The sequence below is a fragment of the Fundulus heteroclitus genome, chromosome 21, assembly GCF_011125445.2.
Source record: "Fundulus heteroclitus isolate FHET01 chromosome 21, MU-UCD_Fhet_4.1, whole genome shotgun sequence".
Taxonomy (NCBI): Eukaryota; Metazoa; Chordata; class Actinopteri; order Cyprinodontiformes; family Fundulidae; genus Fundulus; species Fundulus heteroclitus.
The window spans coordinates 14142639-14160395 of NC_046381.1; the positions used below are offsets into that span (position 1 = coordinate 14142639).

At 36.5% G+C, this 17757-nt stretch overlaps 1 protein-coding gene across 1 annotated transcript; it reads right to left on the minus strand.

The window, feature by feature from the left end:
• Positions 1–1043, minus strand: LOC118556212 (leukocyte cysteine proteinase inhibitor 1-like). Its single transcript, XM_036125594.1, has 3 exons — positions 914–1043; positions 724–828; positions 1–572 (listed from the first exon to the last, which is right to left on the minus strand). Exons 1-3 carry the CDS (start codon positions 983–985, stop codon positions 432–434), a joined length of 318 nt encoding a protein of 105 aa, XP_035981487.1. The 5' UTR covers positions 986–1043; the 3' UTR covers positions 1–431.
• Positions 1044–17757: the final 16714 nt, after the last annotated feature.

Below are 17757 nucleotides of genomic sequence, written 5' to 3' on the forward strand. Positions count from 1 at the left end.
ACCTGATATATTTCCTGAAAACTAATTGGCTTGTATGGATAGTTTCAGTTACATTTAATTAACTTTAGGATGTTTTTTCAAATATTATTGCATCCACACAGAAAATCACACTGCAGACAAGTATAACTCACATAAAATAATCCCCCATAATATTATATTTGCAGAAAACAGTAATCAGACTTGCACCGTCACATTTTTATTTGTCACTGCTAATGCAACATCACTAAAGAAAACAATCTTTAATCACTATCAATGTTATTCATTCATTCTTTGCATATTTGACTGCATCGACTGCACTACTTATACCCAATTCTTAAGATTTTTAAAAACTGTCTACAGCAGGATTGTAAATGAACATCATTTGTATTTAACTCTTTCATGATAACATTACTGTGCAGTTTGATGCAAGGCTGCTGTTTGGACAAAGTCAGTCAGTCCCAAGGTTTGATGGGTTCCAGAGGATCTCCTTCTTTGTGTTTTTCTACCCTCTTTAGCAAGGTTTTAATCTGCCCCTCCTGCAGCGGGCTTTGGAAGGCATAAATATGGAGGTATTCATTTCCTCCCACATGAACCTGCAGGGAGGAGACAGCAGAATGGCACTTCTGCTTTATTTGGTTTATCAACATTGAAAAATCTACATGCAGCACCTTGAATTTTGATTATTTGCATTATGTAATAAATGATAAAGAAACATGTCAAAGAAAATTATCATATAGGTATCACCTTGATGAGAAAGTTTGTTCCTGCCACTGGTTGGACCCTGTATTCAATGGCCTTAAAGATTTGGTAACTCTGTTTGGTCCACTTTGCCTCTGCTTGGCTCTTCAACTGTGTGTGGATGACATGAAAAGGAGATAGAAAGCTAAGGGTTGGAAGCAGAAACTGTAAAAATTGAAGGAAGACTGGATCTCACCATATCACAGATGTCCTGAGTTTCTTCAGTGGCAGCCTTTACCTCTGTCCATACTCCAAGCCTTCCCGCCATCCCTGCTGTTGTTAACTCAAAATGCTTAATATAAGGAAGTTTTCCAGTGTGTTTTTACTGCAGCTCTTTTCTCCTACATAGTAAGTGGAGTTTGCTAAGTGATCCCCCTACCATTTAGTGGATAAAAATGTTTACAAATTAGGAATCACCCATTTGATTTTAAATTAAATATGGAGGGAAAAAAACATTTTAATAAAGAAATAAGTGGGGGGAAAAAATACAGAGAAACGGTCAGTGGCTTCCTATACTGTGAATTTTCTTTTGCACTATTTCACAAATTAAACCTGTCTTTCCAGATGTTCCTGTCTTTCCAGATCACATGGAAGTTTCAACTAGGGCAAAGAAGGATGAAGTGCTGCCCCCTAGTGGTAAATTAAGAGGCTTGCCATGTTAGTGACCACATGGAGGGCAACAAGAAGACACGATTTTTTAGATTTTATATATATATATATATATATATATATATATATATATATATATATATATATATACTTTTTTATAGATATTTTTTAGTTGATCATAGTTTTTAGTAACTTTTCATAAGTCACCCGTGATGTTTTCCAGGTAGTTGACTGACATAACACGGTTTCTGTCATGTACCATTTGAAAAAGGAAAGATAACGGATCATGCCAATGACGAAGAAGACAAACATGTGTTGATGTTTATAAATCAGGAAATACCTATATACCTCAGTATGTACAGATTAATTATTAATTCTTTATAATTAGATGGATATGATAATGAAATTAATCCTGTATATACAGTATATTCAGTCAGTTCAATAAATTAGAATATGCATTTCTAGGAGACTTGTTTGTCAGATTGAAAGTGCCATTTGTCGAAAAACAAAACTTTTAAGCCAGTATTAAACATACGTAAACCTAAACTATTGCAGATCAAACAATCCTCCCTTACTGCATCTTTCCAGCCCTTTGTTCCACTGATGAAGAAACAATTATCAGTTTTCCTGCAAAAAAATTAGATAAAACTTTTTACAAACTGTCCACTGAGCATATGAGCCATCAGTGCAGTGTTTACTATTAATTACATTTTCTGTAGAGAAAAGGATGTTAAGCTTTAATACATATGGGCTAACCTATATGTATTATTCAGAAAGGCAAAATATTTAACTAATAAATGGTGCATTTGGGATTAATTGCTATAATTTCTTTCTTTTTAATATTGCATATTTAAACAACCCAGAGCTTCACTGCAAAAACAGAACTAAAATAAGTCACATTTTCTTTAAATTTGTCTTTTTGTCCTTGATTTGAGCAGGAAAATAAGATTATCTGCCAATGGAATAACATTTTTGCACTTCAAATAGGAACAACTCATCTCTATCATCTTATTTCCCATGTAGTTTATCTAATCATCTTATTTTAGGGGTCAAAATACTAACTCCGTTGGCAGAAAATCTTATTTACCTCCTCAAATCAAGGACAAAAACATTAATTTCTATAAGATTTTACTTACGTTTAGCTCTGTTTTTGCAGTCTTTATGCTTTCAATCATAACAGAAAATGTGATACAGAAGAGGGAGGGAGGCTTACTTTTAAACTTAAAGGGTTACTCACGGCCAAATCAACATTTATTTAGCCAATAAACTGTTAACATGATTGTCTTATAGTTCTGTATACACTTAATCAGTATGTGTAACTATGCAGAATTATCATTATAGTTATCCATCCATCCATTTTTTTTACATACTATCAATGGGTGAGAGGCGGGGTTCACCCTGGACAGGTGCCAGTCTATCGCAGGGCAACACAGAGACAAACAGGACAAACAACCATTCATGCACACACTCACACCTAAGGACAATTTAGAGAGGCCAATTAACCTAACAGTTATTTCTTGGACTGTGGGAGAAAGACGGAGTACCCAGAGAGAACCCACGCATGCACAGGGAGAACATGCAAACTCCACGCAGAAAGGCTCAAACCCAGGACCTCCTTGCTGCAAGACAACTGCGCTACCCACTGTTCCACTGTGCGGCCCCCATTGTAGTTATTCATCCATCCATCCATCCATCCATCCATCCATCCATCTGACCCGCTTAATCCCTCATGGGGTCGCAGGGGGTGCTGGTGCCTATCTCCAGCGTTCACTGGGAGAGAGGCGGGGTACACCCTGAACAGGTCGCCTATCTGCCACAGCCAGGGCCCGCTGTAGTTATCTATTACATCATTTTGACTGGTTGTAATGTCACTAGTGTGAGGTAAGGCAAGGCAAGGCAAGGCAAATTTATTTATATAGCACAATTCAGTACAACGACAATGCAAAGTGCTTTACATGATTATAATATAGCAAAATAAAACAGAATAAAAGCAAGTAGGAATAAAATGTAGATAGATAATAGAACATAAAAAAAACACCAGTGGTGTTTCAGTTAACTAGAACAGTCGAAGGCAATCCTAAACAAATGTGTTTTTAATCTTGATTTAAAGGAACTCAGGCTTTCCGCACCTTTACAGTTTTCTGGAAGTTTGTTCCAGATAAGTGGAGCATAGGAACTAAATGCAGCTTCTCCTTGTTTAGTTCTGGTTCTAGATATGCAGAGAAGGCTGAAGTCAGAAGACCTTAGTGGTCTGGATCGTTGATACACTGATAACAATTCTGTGATGTATTTAGGAGCTAAGCCATTCAGGGATTTATAGACTAATAGAAGTATTTTAAAGTCTATTCTCTGAGATACAGGAAGCCAGTGTAAGGACTTTAGAACTGGGGTGATGTGCTCTACTTTCTTGGTCTTAGTGAGGACGCGGGCAGTAAGGTGTAAAGTTTTTTTTTAAGACAACATAAAGGTTGGGTTTTTCAAACATCTGAGACAAATGTAATCCTCAATTCTTGTTTATTGGTGTATTTTATGACATTTTACATTTCTGTTACAGCTTCCAGTGATACAGAGATTTAATGCAGCCCATTTCGTAACTGAGCATTGTTGTATTAAGCTTGATCTTAACAATACAAATATATTTATTTTAAAGCAGTCATCAGGAGGAAGCTAAATTAGGATGTGTTGTGACTTTGGCTGGACGTCTATAATGGTTCAAGAGGATCTTTTCGTTTGTAGCCACCCTGCACCGCTCGAAATGTTGTTGTAATTGTGTCCCCCAGCAGAGGGCTTTGGAAGATCATCAGATGGACGTGATCATTTTCTCCAACCTGAACCTGCAGATAGAAGAGAGCAGAAATCCTCTTGTGAACAGAAGTGGAAATATGCTGTTTTTACAGGTTTTGCTGTAAAGACCAGGATTTATTTATGAATTAGTTTTATTGTGTGTAAATTTGGAGTATTTCCTGTTTTTCCTGAGAAAAGGTTTTCATCTTGATAGTGCTGTTTAACTTAATTTACATTTTAGTCATCTGTAAGCAGGGGCAGTACTAGCCCATTGGTGCCCTAAGCACACATGCTTTGCGGTGCACCCCCTAAAATGAAAAATAATTAACTGTAATAAGAGGAGAAAATAAAATCTTGATAAAACACTAAACTAATTTTGCAACGATGATGGTGCGTGACCATCAACACAAGATTACTGTGTTTTACCTATCACGGCAGAAAATTAACAAAGGCAAAAGATTTTAAGTGGAAGTAAAACAAGAAAACAAAGTAAGTACAATGACTGAAATGTAAGGATTTTAAATTGAGACTTTTTTGTGGATATCAGGTGTTGTTTTTTTTCTGATGCAAACCCACATCAAACATGGCTGACATTCCAGAGGAAACTGACCCATGTGATCACAAAAAGTTTGGTTTGAGGAAGATTCATTAGGAGGAGCTCATCAAAAGCAAAAATCCTCCAAGTCTGTAGAACTTCTCAGTATCATTTTAGATTAACAGAGTTTAACATTGATTCTCAGAGTAAATAATTTGTAAATTAGAACAGATGTGACAGGCTGAACATGGGATAATTTCTCATTGTTGCTTTTGTATGTCTGTAAACATTTTAGTTTTGATCCTGTTTTATTTGATGGCATTTTAGAAAATTGCAGTTTATAGTAAATTTCATCGATTGGACAACGAAGTCATACAGAAATGATTTTTTAATTGAATTGAATCGATATCTTTATTTCGAACATGCAGGAGAAAGTATATACAAACAGAAAAAAAAACAATGTTTAAAAACATTGACGAGAAAACAATAAACAAGGTACCCTTCTTTCCTGAGTTAATATACCTCTATTACGTGCGAAAAGGAGTAGGAAGAAGTAAAACTTATGTACTCCTACCCCTTTAATTCTTTTATTTCTTCAATTTACAATATTTATAATTATGTGTCTATATGTATACATACACACACACACACACACATATATATATATATATATATATATATATATATATATATATATATATATATATATATATGTGTGTGTCTATATGTATACATACACACATATATATATATATATATATACATAAACACACACCTACCTACACATATACATACATAATTATATATACACACATATACCCTCATGCATATATACAAATAACAAAACAAAAAACACCAACAAAACTTTCCACCATACTTATCTATACCTTCTGAAAATAATTTCTTTGTATATTTTTTTGAAAAGGAATATGTTTGGGCATTGCTTTAGGTTCTAATTTAGTTTGATCCACAATTTAACTCCGCAAATTGTTAAACATAATCTTATCCTTGTAGTTCTACATCTATTAGTCTTAAAATTTCCCCTTCCCCTTAAATCGTACCCTCCCTCCCTTTCAGAGAACATCTTTTGTATATTCCCAGGCAATAGGCTATGTCTTACTTTGAACATGAATAGTACTGTTTGGTATTCAATTAAATCATAATATTTTAGTAATTTAGATTTTAGAAATAATGAGTTTGTATGATCCCAAAATCCGGCGTTGTGAATGATTCTTATTGCTCTTTTTTGCATTATGACTAGTGGCTGTAGTGAGTGTTGATATGTGTTTCCCCAAACCTCTACACAGTAATTCAAATAAGGTAACAGTAAAGAGCAGTATAGGATGTGAAGTGATTTGAGATCCAGAATGTGCTTAGCTCTTGCTAGGACTGAAATACTTCTGGACAGTTTGGTTTTGATGTGTTTTATGTGAGGCTTCCAGCAAATCTTGTCATCTATGATCAGCTCCATTTTTAAGCTACTCTTTGAATTACCTTGTTCAATAACAGTGCAGCACAAATAAAGGTGACTTGTATTAAGCAAATATACTTCACTCTATCAATAAAAGATGTAATTATTATAAAAGTATATTTAGCCCAGAAATATTTGTTCGCATTGAATACTTTAAAATAATATGGAAAAATATAAAATCCATCTTCGTTACCTTGATGAGATAGTTTAACCCTTTCACAACCTGTGACCGGTATTCAACTGCATTGAATTCCTCGTACTTTCTGTTTGTTTCTGTCTCTGATTTCTTCCACATCTGTGTGAGAATCAGATGGAAAAAAACAAGATGTTATAACAGAAAGTTTGCAGGACGACATTTGGAGAGAACAAAGAATAAATGAAGCTCACCCATTTAGAAAGCATGCAGACATCCCCATCTGCGGGCTTTGGGTCTGACCATCCTCCACAGCTCATCCTGTTTTCTTTCTGCTGCTTTTAACAGAGAAGTGAATTGTCTGCTATTATCAGGCTCAAAAGCTTAACATGAGCTGGTTTTCAAGCATATTTATACTGTAGTTTCTAGATGAAGGGTGGAGCTCGATGTGGAAACACCTTCCGTTTTTATTTGAAGCATTTCTCAAGAAATTCCCATTTAAAATAATAATTAACAAAGATTTAAGGTGCTGACTGAGTGATTGTCAGCTATTATATACAACTGAAGAGCCTATAGTTTACCTTTTGGTTCAGCTCTCTCTTTACCACAACAGATATGATATCTTTGTCAATCTCCTGTTTCATGCTCTCCTCCTTTGGAGGCGCTGATCTTTAGTGTTAAAGCTTTGGATTTTAAATCCAAAGCTTAATAAGTGAATTTTTGTTACTAGAAGTAAATGTTAAAATAACAAATGTTTAAAATATTGAAATAATTTAGGAGTCAATAACCTTCAGTCCAGTGATACACCTTGGTGGACTTTGGTTACTGTTCAGTTTAGTGGTTACTTCATTAGAAGAGGGGAAAAAAATAATGTTATCTAACTTCATACGTGACACACAACAATCTGTCTACCTAAGAAACAGTAGAGGTTATCTACCAGGCTATTTCCCTAGAACTTTGTGAGAAAATCTGAATTTGCTACCCTAAGCTAATTCTATGCATGAGTTGAAGTAGTTGCTCACTATGATGTGCTTCTTTTCATGATGAACTCTGTGCTGGCTTTGCCGTGCATGTGCAAAGATGCTGCTCTACAGAGTCGACTAAATGCTGGGAGCCCTATGGGTGACCCCAGAGGTTTGGTGCTGGGAGAGGAATAAAGGAGAGAGGTGCCACTTTGGTTTAGGCAGAAATAAAGCTTGAATGTTACCGTTTCCAGAAGATATTTAACTCATTCTCCAGTTTTTCCACGTGGCCTGTTATATTATTTTGAGTACCTTGTTGAGAAAAACACTTTTATATAATATTTAGATATCATTTTGCCTGAACTCTTCAATGCAAAATCTGCTATGTGCTCCATTGCCTTTGAACTGCAGGAGAACCACTTTGTAAATTGTGTAGGTGTTAGACAAATAGTAAGAAAAAAAAAACAAAATAAAGTAGATTATACTAAGGAATTGTTCACTGTAATGTTTGGGTCAGCTTTTACATTCATTCAAACTATGAAAATGTTGCCAAAAAAAAAAGATTTTTTTCTATCAGTTTTGTCACTATATTTAAAACACAGACGGCCATTCCTGTCTTCCATCCTTTCGTATTTTTCTAAGTACTTTTAATTATCCTCTGGGGTTTGGTTTATCCATCACTACTTCATGAATGGTGTAAAATTAATAATTTACAAAGGTGAGAGAAAAAAATCTGTTAATTGAATGACTGGTGTTAAAGATTAACAAAAGATTATCTGATTCAGCTGTGAAAAAAATCCTCTTATCTATTTCCTCAGGGCCATTTCCAGAGAAACTGAAGGTGTAACACCAATTATTTATCTTTTATTTGACACTGAAAAGCAAAAGATCAAACAAGATCTTAAAATAAAGTAACTGTCTTTACTTAACAGTGTAACCAGATGTAAATATTATTCTTCAGATTTTGAAATGTGTGATTATCACTTTAGCAAGGCAGTCAAACTTTTTTTTACAGTAGCAGTCCACACACTATCAGGTAGGAGGGTGCACTTATGCCGGAGCCCGAGCCTCGGAGGGGAGAATTTTGAAAAATAGTCTCCCTGATGTATTTTGGAAGCTTTCAAGACAGGTGATTATTTAAAGAATAGAGTCAGAGTGCATGTTTTAAATTGAATAAAAGGCAAAAAAAGAAGTGAATGATCAATTCTTCAAAAACAACCTTTGTTTTTTTATTATTCTTAAAACATTATTTTTTTCACATGATGTTATCATCATGATTTAACAAGGTAAGGTAATCTCCATTTGCATAAAATTAGTTTAATTTGAATTACTACCACCACATAAAACAGATCAGATTAGCTAAGGTCTATTCATCTTATTATTATTATTACCAGTTCTGGTCTAAAAATGATCGTAACATTTCCTCACGAACAAAATCGAATTTTTATGATAAAAATACAGGGTTGAAATTTGAAATTGAATTTACGGGTTGAATTTATTTCAGTCATATCGCTCTTTCGAAATCTCTTATCTCAGTTTAATTTCACTTGCACTCATCACACACACGATATCATATCATCGGCAAGGATTCTAGAGACGAACACAAAATGCATCCCCTGAAAAACTTTGATAATTTGATGCTGTAATATTATATTATATTATATTATATTATATTATATTATATTATAGATTTTTCAGAATAAAAAGCTAACAGATGTGAATAATCAAAAATTATCAGAAATACAATTATAGAGCATTCAGTATTGTAAGAAAGCCCACACTGTTTCTGGATAAATACATTACTGTATGAGTTAAGTTCTAATGCCACAATAAAAACAGAAGCTCAATATGATAAATACCAAGTCTAAGACAAAACAACTTTCCAAATCCTCAAAAGCCACTCAGAGGTTTGACTATTTTTCAGGCAGATGCAGAGAACAAAATCACAAAATGCACAGGCCAATCAATCAGAAAGTACAATGGGGGCAAGCAGTGTGCACAGTTCAAGCTGCCCCATTTAACGAGTGTCCCTCAGAGCTTTTGTGAGATCCATTGATTGATTAACAGAACTGATTGGTCCAGTGTTTAAAGGCCTGTCCAATGGGTGACGTTCATGAGGAAGGCTTCCTGTTCAAGAGGCCATTACAACTCCCCTTAAATGACCAAACAAGGTTTTGTGACCATACAAACACAAATACCGAGGAAAAAAAGAATCATACTCAAAACTTGGACAGGAGATCAGCAAGTACATTTTCAGAACCCTTTTTATGACGAATGTCGAGTTTGTATTCCTGCATTATCAGAGCCCCCTGTATGAGACGCTGATTGTGCTTGAACAATCTTGAAAGGAATACGAGAGGGTCATGATCAGTGTGTATGACAACCGGAAGACTACCTTGGTAAATGTGGAAGTGCTGAAGCAAAGCCAGACTCCTTTTCAATCGTGGAATAATTTAACTGATGTTTATTAAATCTACGGGAGAAGTAACAAACTGGGTGGTCTAAACCCCTATAAGTCTTCCTGCACTTACGCAGCTCCGGCTCCCATAGCCCTGACATAAACTTTCAACTTGAATGGTCTGATCTGGTCAGGAGAAACCAGAATTGGTGCATGGCAGAAGAGAGCTTTAGCACTCTCAAAAGCACTTTGACTTTCAGCTGTCCAACTGAAATCAGCCTTTGGACCTAATAGATTAGTGGTTGGACAATGGAGGAGAAATGTTTGCAATAGTTCCAGTAACATCCAACCATTCATAGAAACCGGTGTAACACACATCTTGTAGGTGTGGGATAATAATTAATTACCACAACTTTAGCGTTGATGGGAAGTACTGGACATTTTCCTACTTCTCGGTCTAAGTATGACACAGGGGCCCTGGCAAATTCACACTTGGCCAGGTTGAGTGTCGAAACAGCTATTAAAACAGCTAATCGGTGAAGTACCTGTCGTAGGACCAGCAAATTATCTTGCCAAGTTTCCGTGTATACCACCAAGTCTTCCAAATAGGCTCTACAGTTTGAAAGGCCTCTCAGCTCTTTGTTTATCGACCTTTGAAAGGTAGCTGGTGTGTTTCACATACCAAATGACAGAAGATTTATCATAATGGCATTTCATGTTTCTTTGTAAGCAGCCAGATTTTTAACAAGAGTATTTGCATTTTTGCTACACTTTTGCTTGTTCTCTCTGTAAGAATCCAAAACTTTTCTTATAAAGCTTTGAGCGGACCGCCAGGTGGATGACCAGATCCCTACTCGGCTGGACTGAAACCAAGTGATTCATGAACAGCTTCACTAAGAGCAAACCGCATAAAAGGAATCCCCTCATCCCAGATTTGGTCAACTTATTGGTGCTTTGATCAATTTGCATGAGACCTTCTTCCAACACAGTCTACTATGATATGGTCAAAGGGCTGATTGACTAAAGGAATTGGGCACAATGGAGCAGTGGGTATAAGCTGGTTCGGTTTATCAGCAATCTGACATACATGGCAAGTGCAACAAAACCTGGCCACATCCTATTTCATACCTGGCCAGAAGAAGTGTGTAAACAAAAGATTAGAAGTTTTCTTTAGTCAGCATATCACCCTCCTTGCAAAATGAGGACATTAGTACAGAATCAGAAAGTGAAATATTAGCGTTTTTATGTGACTGTGCACGGGTAACTGCACAAGCTGGGTACAAACCGGGGTTTAAAGGGCACAAATTTGATGTCTCCTGACTTAGGGATCATCTAATACTTCCAAATCGGGATGCACTAAACCTCCAGCAATGTCATTTCACATTCTCCCTCAGTTTGCATGCTGGGTAACTTGGATGATAGCACTTTGGGAAAAAAATCAGTTGCATGGCTTTCACTGCCCTATGTGAAAAAAATATGAAAGAAAACTGTGCGTATGAATTGGAACAGAGAAAATATCCATCCACCCATCCATTTTCTGAACCATTTAATCCTTCATGAGGTCGCGGGCAGTGAAAATATTCCCAGTATTAATCAGAATTAAGATCTTTTGTCATATTGTCATAGTCTTAAGACAGTTTCAGCCTCCACACCAGATCAATCTCTCTGGGCTCCTTTGATAAGCTCCATCGCTAAGTTCCTCCTCCTGCTGCCTTTATGTTTTACTCACAGCTTTCTTTAAGAAGGTTTTGCCTGTCATAATGTCTAATTTGACTCAGATAATAAACACGTCCTATGCTCCACTGATCTGGAACAAACTTCCAGATGACTGTAAAAATGCTGAAACGCTGAGTTCTTTTAAATCAAGATAAAAAACAACAACATTTGTTTAGAATTGCTTTTAAATGTTAGTGTCGAAGGTTGTAGTCCAACTTGTCTTAAATCTGGACCTGTTGCTACAATTTCACTGGAATATCTTTCCTCTAATGTATCTCTGTAATTCTTTTTCTTTACTCTGCAATGTTTTTTTTTATTTTTTATTCATGTACATTACTTTGAATCATCTTGTTATATATAAATTTCCCTTTCCTCAAATATTGGGTAGTGTCTGAAAATGCTTGTTTTTCCTAATTCTTTACTCATTTTTTAGTTCTGTTCAATCAAAATTGAGAGTTTGAAATTATTTCTTGCAAGGATTGTTTAAGAGATTTTACTGTGACTGGAATACACAGCTACTAGTGAATGCTGTTAAATGCTGTTAAAGTCTGACTCATAATCTGTCAATAATTAAAATTGTTATCAGTCAAATTTTACAAACAAATAACTTCAGGCTCAGCCTCTCCTTTCTCAAGAAAATCACTGTTCAAATTAGGACTTCAAATAGACCAAAAAGAAGGATGTGTGTTTGCTAAAGATTAGCGAAATGACTAAGACTACAGATTATTGTATAAAATGTGTTTTCTTTTATCTTTATAAAGATGACTTTAATGGTTATGAGAGGATAACTCAAAAGATTTTTGCAGGGTTTTTGTATGGCAGGACTTTTATTAATGAAAGCTGAAATATATGGAATATATTTGAGTTATTTGCAGAGAAAAGGCTTTACATGACATACAAACATACAAAACAGATGAGGTCTAAGCTTGAGCTCAAAATGATCTTGACCGGCAGCCTTATATAATCTTTAACTCCCTCAGTTTAACAGATGTAGAAAACAGATCAACTAGATTTCCACTAATACACCTCTACAGAAACGCAATATTAAACCACAATATTCCTGTCATTGGTTCTGTTGTTTAGTGAATTATAGTTCACAGCTACTTGTTTCTAAAGCATTAAGCCCGTTACCAGGATTCATTTGAAGATTTACTAATAGAGCTCCTCCCATTGTGAAGTGGAACCACCCTCCAGTCTGTCCCTACAGTATAAATATGTTCAAAACTCAACTGATGTCCAGTTGATTTCAAGCATTTCAGACTAAGTGAAGCTTTTGTTTCAGACAACAGAAGACGTCATCAGAATGGATGTCCCGAGGGGAGAATGGTCAGAGACGAAGCCTGCCACTGACGAAATTCAGAGGCTCTGTGATCAGGTGAGATTCCTTGACTTCGGTCATTCTTTAAAACTTTACAGACATATACTTTCATTCTGGGCTCAAGGCTTATATTTTTCAATATTCAGGTGAACCAAGAAGTGAAGAAAAAAACAGGAGGGGACTATAAGGAATTCAAAGCATTATTTTATCGGGAAAAAGACATACTTGTGCTTCACTATATCATTAAGGTAAGAATAATTTTTTTGCCATTATCCTGAAAGATGGAAACAGATAATTTTTTATTTGTTGTTTCTTGAAGGGTTTCAGTAACAAATAAATAACAAAATATGTTCTCTGTTTTTCTTGTAGGTTTATGTCGGAGATGAGTACCTCCATCTGTGGGTCTATAAAAGCGCCTCTACAGGGCAACTGATCATCGGACTGGAGGGGAGTGCAGGAACATCACAAACGGGATGATCCTCTCATACCTTTTGATGAAAACTAACGTTCACAGAGTTAGCTGCGTCTTCTTCCAGGAGGAGGACAATACAGCTTAAATACAGCGGATTGTAATTTGTCAGGGTGGGAATCTGTGAATGACTGACAGTAGTGTAAAGCGCTTTGGGGTCGTCGGACTTGATAAAGCGCTAAATAACTGTAAGCCATTTACCATTTACTCTGAGAGTTACCCGCAAAAATGTATTTCACAGTTTTGTTGTCGGTCAGGTACTGCAAATCTAAAATATATATGATTAATAAAATAAACTTTGGATGTAGAATTTCTGGTCTCATTTCTTTCAAATGTGCAGATTATACTGAACTAGAAACATATTAAAGATTAAATAAAACCCACCCATGTCTCTCACAAAGTGAGTTAAGAAAAGTGATAAAATGTTTTGTGGAGTACTAGACATGAAAATATAATCTAAGAAAATGCAACTTTTGGTTCACTGACGATTTTCAGCAACAAGTTGTCAGAACCAGAGTCTTGCAATGGATTCATATGTTGCACACTAAACAAGGGCACTTCTAGGCACAAAGCATTACTAAGGGCAAAATATAATACAAATTTTAAGACTTAAGACAGTTAAAATACTGATAGAAAACTGTTAATTTTTATAAACCTTCCTTTTCCAATTCAGAGTAGAAGTAGTTTGACCAATTTCTGGTACCAAGGTTTTTGAACGTGTAAATGTGATGCATACTAAAGGTTCTGGATATCATAAACATTGCTGACTTCACTGGTTGTTCCTGCTCATGTTAAAGAAGAGATAAGCTACTTTCAGCTTGCTTTGATAAACAAGCAGCCTCAAAATATTTTTATGTTTCTGCACAAACAAATGCTTAGAAAAAATTGTTTCCATTGAATTTTCAGACCTCTTTGTCTGTCCTTCATGCTCTTCGTTCATCTTCATCCATCTTCCTTGGATAGGAAGCGAAATGTCTTCAAACCTCGGAAAAAAGCCCAGTTGTTTTGTGTTGTAACTTTTTTTTCTCCACATATTTGTATGTATAATATTATAATCATTAACCAAATGATTGAAAAAATAAAAATGCAGATCACTGCAAATTGTTTCCTCTGTGTCTTTTGCCAGTTCCTCTTTTTTTTTATTTGCTGCTCATAATTTTTTTTTCCTGTTTCTGCTCACTTTTAAAAATTAATTTAGCATTTTATTAAGAGTTTAATGCATTTTGCTCCATTTTTAGTTTGCTTACATTAGCAAAAAACAACAAATATGTGCAGATAGGATCTGCAAGCATCATTTGCATAATTACGTTACTATTTTTCCATATTTGTTAGCTCAAAATTAAATTAAAATTAAGGGTTAAAAATAGTTTCTTGAAAGGATTTTCAGAGATTTTATGGCGACAGGAATGCAACATTGCTTGTGAATAAATTGGCACCTGTTAGATGATTTGTGAAAAACAAAAACTGACTCATGATCTGTCAATACTTACATCAGGTATCTGTCCAATCTTTACAACTGAATAACTTCAGGGTCAGCCTTTTCGTTCTCAAAACATTCATTGATTAATAGAAGACCACAAATAGACTAAAAGGAAGGGAGTTTGGTAGCAAAAGAATAGAGAGATGAGTAAGGCAACATAATTTTGGCACAAAATGTGTTTTTTTAACCTTTATAAATATTTACTTTTTGATTTTGAGGGAATACCTCAAATGATAGACTAATTTAGTTATTTGTAGAGAAAGGCTTTAACATGATAAATAAAATATGGTTATTACATTCTGATTTCTCTGTGAAATTCCTTGCATTAATTTTCATTGAGTCATAATCTGATTTGTTTTTAACTTATGTATTTTTTTTACTTGTCAAATGCAATTTTTCAGCCGGAAAATCTTGGTCTCTCCAACTGTTTATAGTTTAGTAATTTGTAGTTTACTGATGCTTATATGTTCAGTCTTATTGTCAAACATCTGAGGTACATGATAAGGTTCTTCTGAAATGTTATACACCCAAGATAGAAATGTTGTTGTGTGAACATTAACCACAATAAAATGTGGGCTGTCCACCTTTTTCAAGTGGCCCCACCTTCCAGTCTATCTGGAATAGTTTCTGGATAAATAGGTTCCAACTCAGCAGATGTTGAGCAGTTCAGACTGACAGCAGACGCTTTATCTCCTGTTCAGAGCAGCAGATAACATCAGGATGTCTCTTCCAGCAGGTGAACACTACGCCACTAAGGAGGTTCAGGAGATTTGTGATCAGGTGAGCTACCAGCCTGCCTTGTTTGTAATGACAAATTCTTCATATCGAATCTTTGTCCTGTTGTGCCAGTTCAGACGTGACAGAAAGCGGTAACGGACTACGTTACCCATGATGCAATGTGGTCAAAATGGCCACCAACTCATGTGGTCAAAATGGCCACCAACTCCCATCACGCAACACGGCAAAATGGCCGCCGATCAAGGAAACGGCATCAATTCGGGACGTAACGGACTGCGTTACCCATGATGCAATGTGGTCAAAATGGCCACCAACTCCCATCACGCAACACGGCAAAATGGCCGCCGATCAAGATAAGGTTGCTATAGTGATGGCTATAAAAGCCGATCACACACGATGAGCTTCCTTCTTCCCTGGCTTTAGCCAACCCGAGAAGACACACACACACACAGCTGTTTCCGTTGGGGTGATCCCACAACACGTGCTCGAATTCCTCGCTGGACCGAGAGTTTTTCGAAGCCAAACTATTCCCTGTGCAGACAGGAGGTCGACTAAAATAAGTACTTTTAAATTCCCTCTGATCAAAAGACTGAGAGACGCCATATCTCCCAGTGATCGAAGAGGACCCCGCTTTGTCTGGCCAACAAAGCGACTGTGGACCCGGAGGAAGAAACGAAGCAGCTTCTTCCCATCCCGGTCCCGCTGCAGCCTGCGGATAACTGCGCTCGTCAAGACGCATCCAGAAAGCCGCAACACTCGGGAGCGCTCCGGACCAGCCCCGAGGCATCTCAAAGTAACGGACTCTCCCCTTTTATTTCTGTCTCACCAACAGGGTGTTTAGAAGTGCCTGGGCAGGCGTAGAACTTTGTAGGTGTTGGTTAATGCTTTTATTCCACGACGAAGTTGGAATTATTTTGCTGAACATTTTCTTTGTATGTGCATGTATTTTACAATTGATTTTGCTGTGTTGATTTGTGATTCATCAATAACCCCGCCGTGGGTTACCGCCTTATTTCTTTGCATCTTTTCCCTGCTCCCCCCCCCCTCTCTCTTTTCGCTTCTCCTTATCAGTTTAATCTCTTTGTCCGAGCAAGTCGCGGGCTTTGCTTTAAACTCCCAGTTAGCTACGCCCCTCGAAGCGAGGCATTACCCCATCAGCGTAAGCGTGGTTACGTCATTAGGACCTCCCCTCATACGTCATCGTAGCAGCCATCTTGGGAGGGTCACGTGTATCTGAACTGTAGGTAGCTTAGCTGAATTAGCTTTCGTAAGATATCAAAGCGTCCAGTGAGATTCCCGAAGCTGTTCTGTCTATCAATGCTGATACGTGAAATGCCGGTGTTTCGAGGGCGGTGTTAAACAACTTTGAGTTAAGTTAAGATCTGCTAACCGCTCATTTTAATCCATTGTTTATTTTGTTTTATTCTTTATTTCCACATATATATTTTGCATGTTTTAGTTTAGTAATGAGTAAGAATTCCAAAGTTGTTTGAATCAGAGAATTACTGTAACAGGGAATTGCTTTTGGTTCAATAAAACCAACCACTGCGGAATAGACATTGTTTTGTGTTCAGTCCAATTCACAGTTGCCTGGGTATTCAGAAATCAGAGCTAACCTCCTTTGGAGTTAACATCTGACATTAATACAGAGACAATATCATTGGATGGTGATAAGGAATAAGGATTTAAACTCTAATTGCAGTTACATTGGGGTTCTCACAGCCTGCTGGATAAACCTGGTCGGTGAACAGTCCGACCTGATCATTTATTCCAGCATAAATGAGTTCATAACAGCAAGTTAACTAATGCATTAGTGGTATAAATACTTATAAGCTTATAGCTAACATCACCACCATTTGAACTATATTTGTTATAGCGAAATTTTGAGTTGAATGATTTATTATTTAAATTATAATACCAAATTATAATTAATAATAATAATAAGCATATTCAACCAGCTCATGGCATAACATAAATTGGCGTCCCTGGGTGGGCGAGTCTACTTATTGGCGTTCCTTTAGACTAAATCGAATAACCAGCAACTTATGAATTTAATGAACACAATCCATATTCCAGCATTTTGACTGCTCACCTTGCCAAAAGGACTATTCAGTCATAATTGATTAAGGAGGTATCATTACTAAATATATACGTGTTTGTGGTGGTTTGAGGTTGTTAACCCGAGGTTTGAATATTGATTTCTGGACTGGAAGTCAGCTAGATTGAAATACACAGCAGCCAGCGTCTGCTACTTGTCAATCAGAGTCTGTGTCGTGTTCTGCTTTGAAAAAGAGACCCTGCCTCCATCTGGTGGCCAGGATAGGTAGTTGCAGTCACGGTCTTAAAGACAGCTTAGATCGCTCAGTGTCCCGGAGGGACCGTTTTGAAAGTCAGTTTCTTTAAACTTGCCTGATGGTTACGCCCTTT

Excerpts from the sequence above, each read along its gene's own strand:
- LOC118556212 (XM_036125594.1), bottom strand. The coding sequence starts at position 985 with ATGGCGGGAAGGCTTGGAGTATGGACAGAGGTAAAGGCTGCCACTGAA. Across the intron at positions 829-913 it reads CTCAGGACATCTGTGATATG|TTGAAGAGCCAAGCAGAGGC; the intron begins GTGAGATCCAGT and ends ATCCACACACAG. Across the intron at positions 573-723 it reads GAACAAACTTTCTCATCAAG|GTTCATGTGGGAGGAAATGA; the intron begins GTGATACCTATA and ends TCCTCCCTGCAG.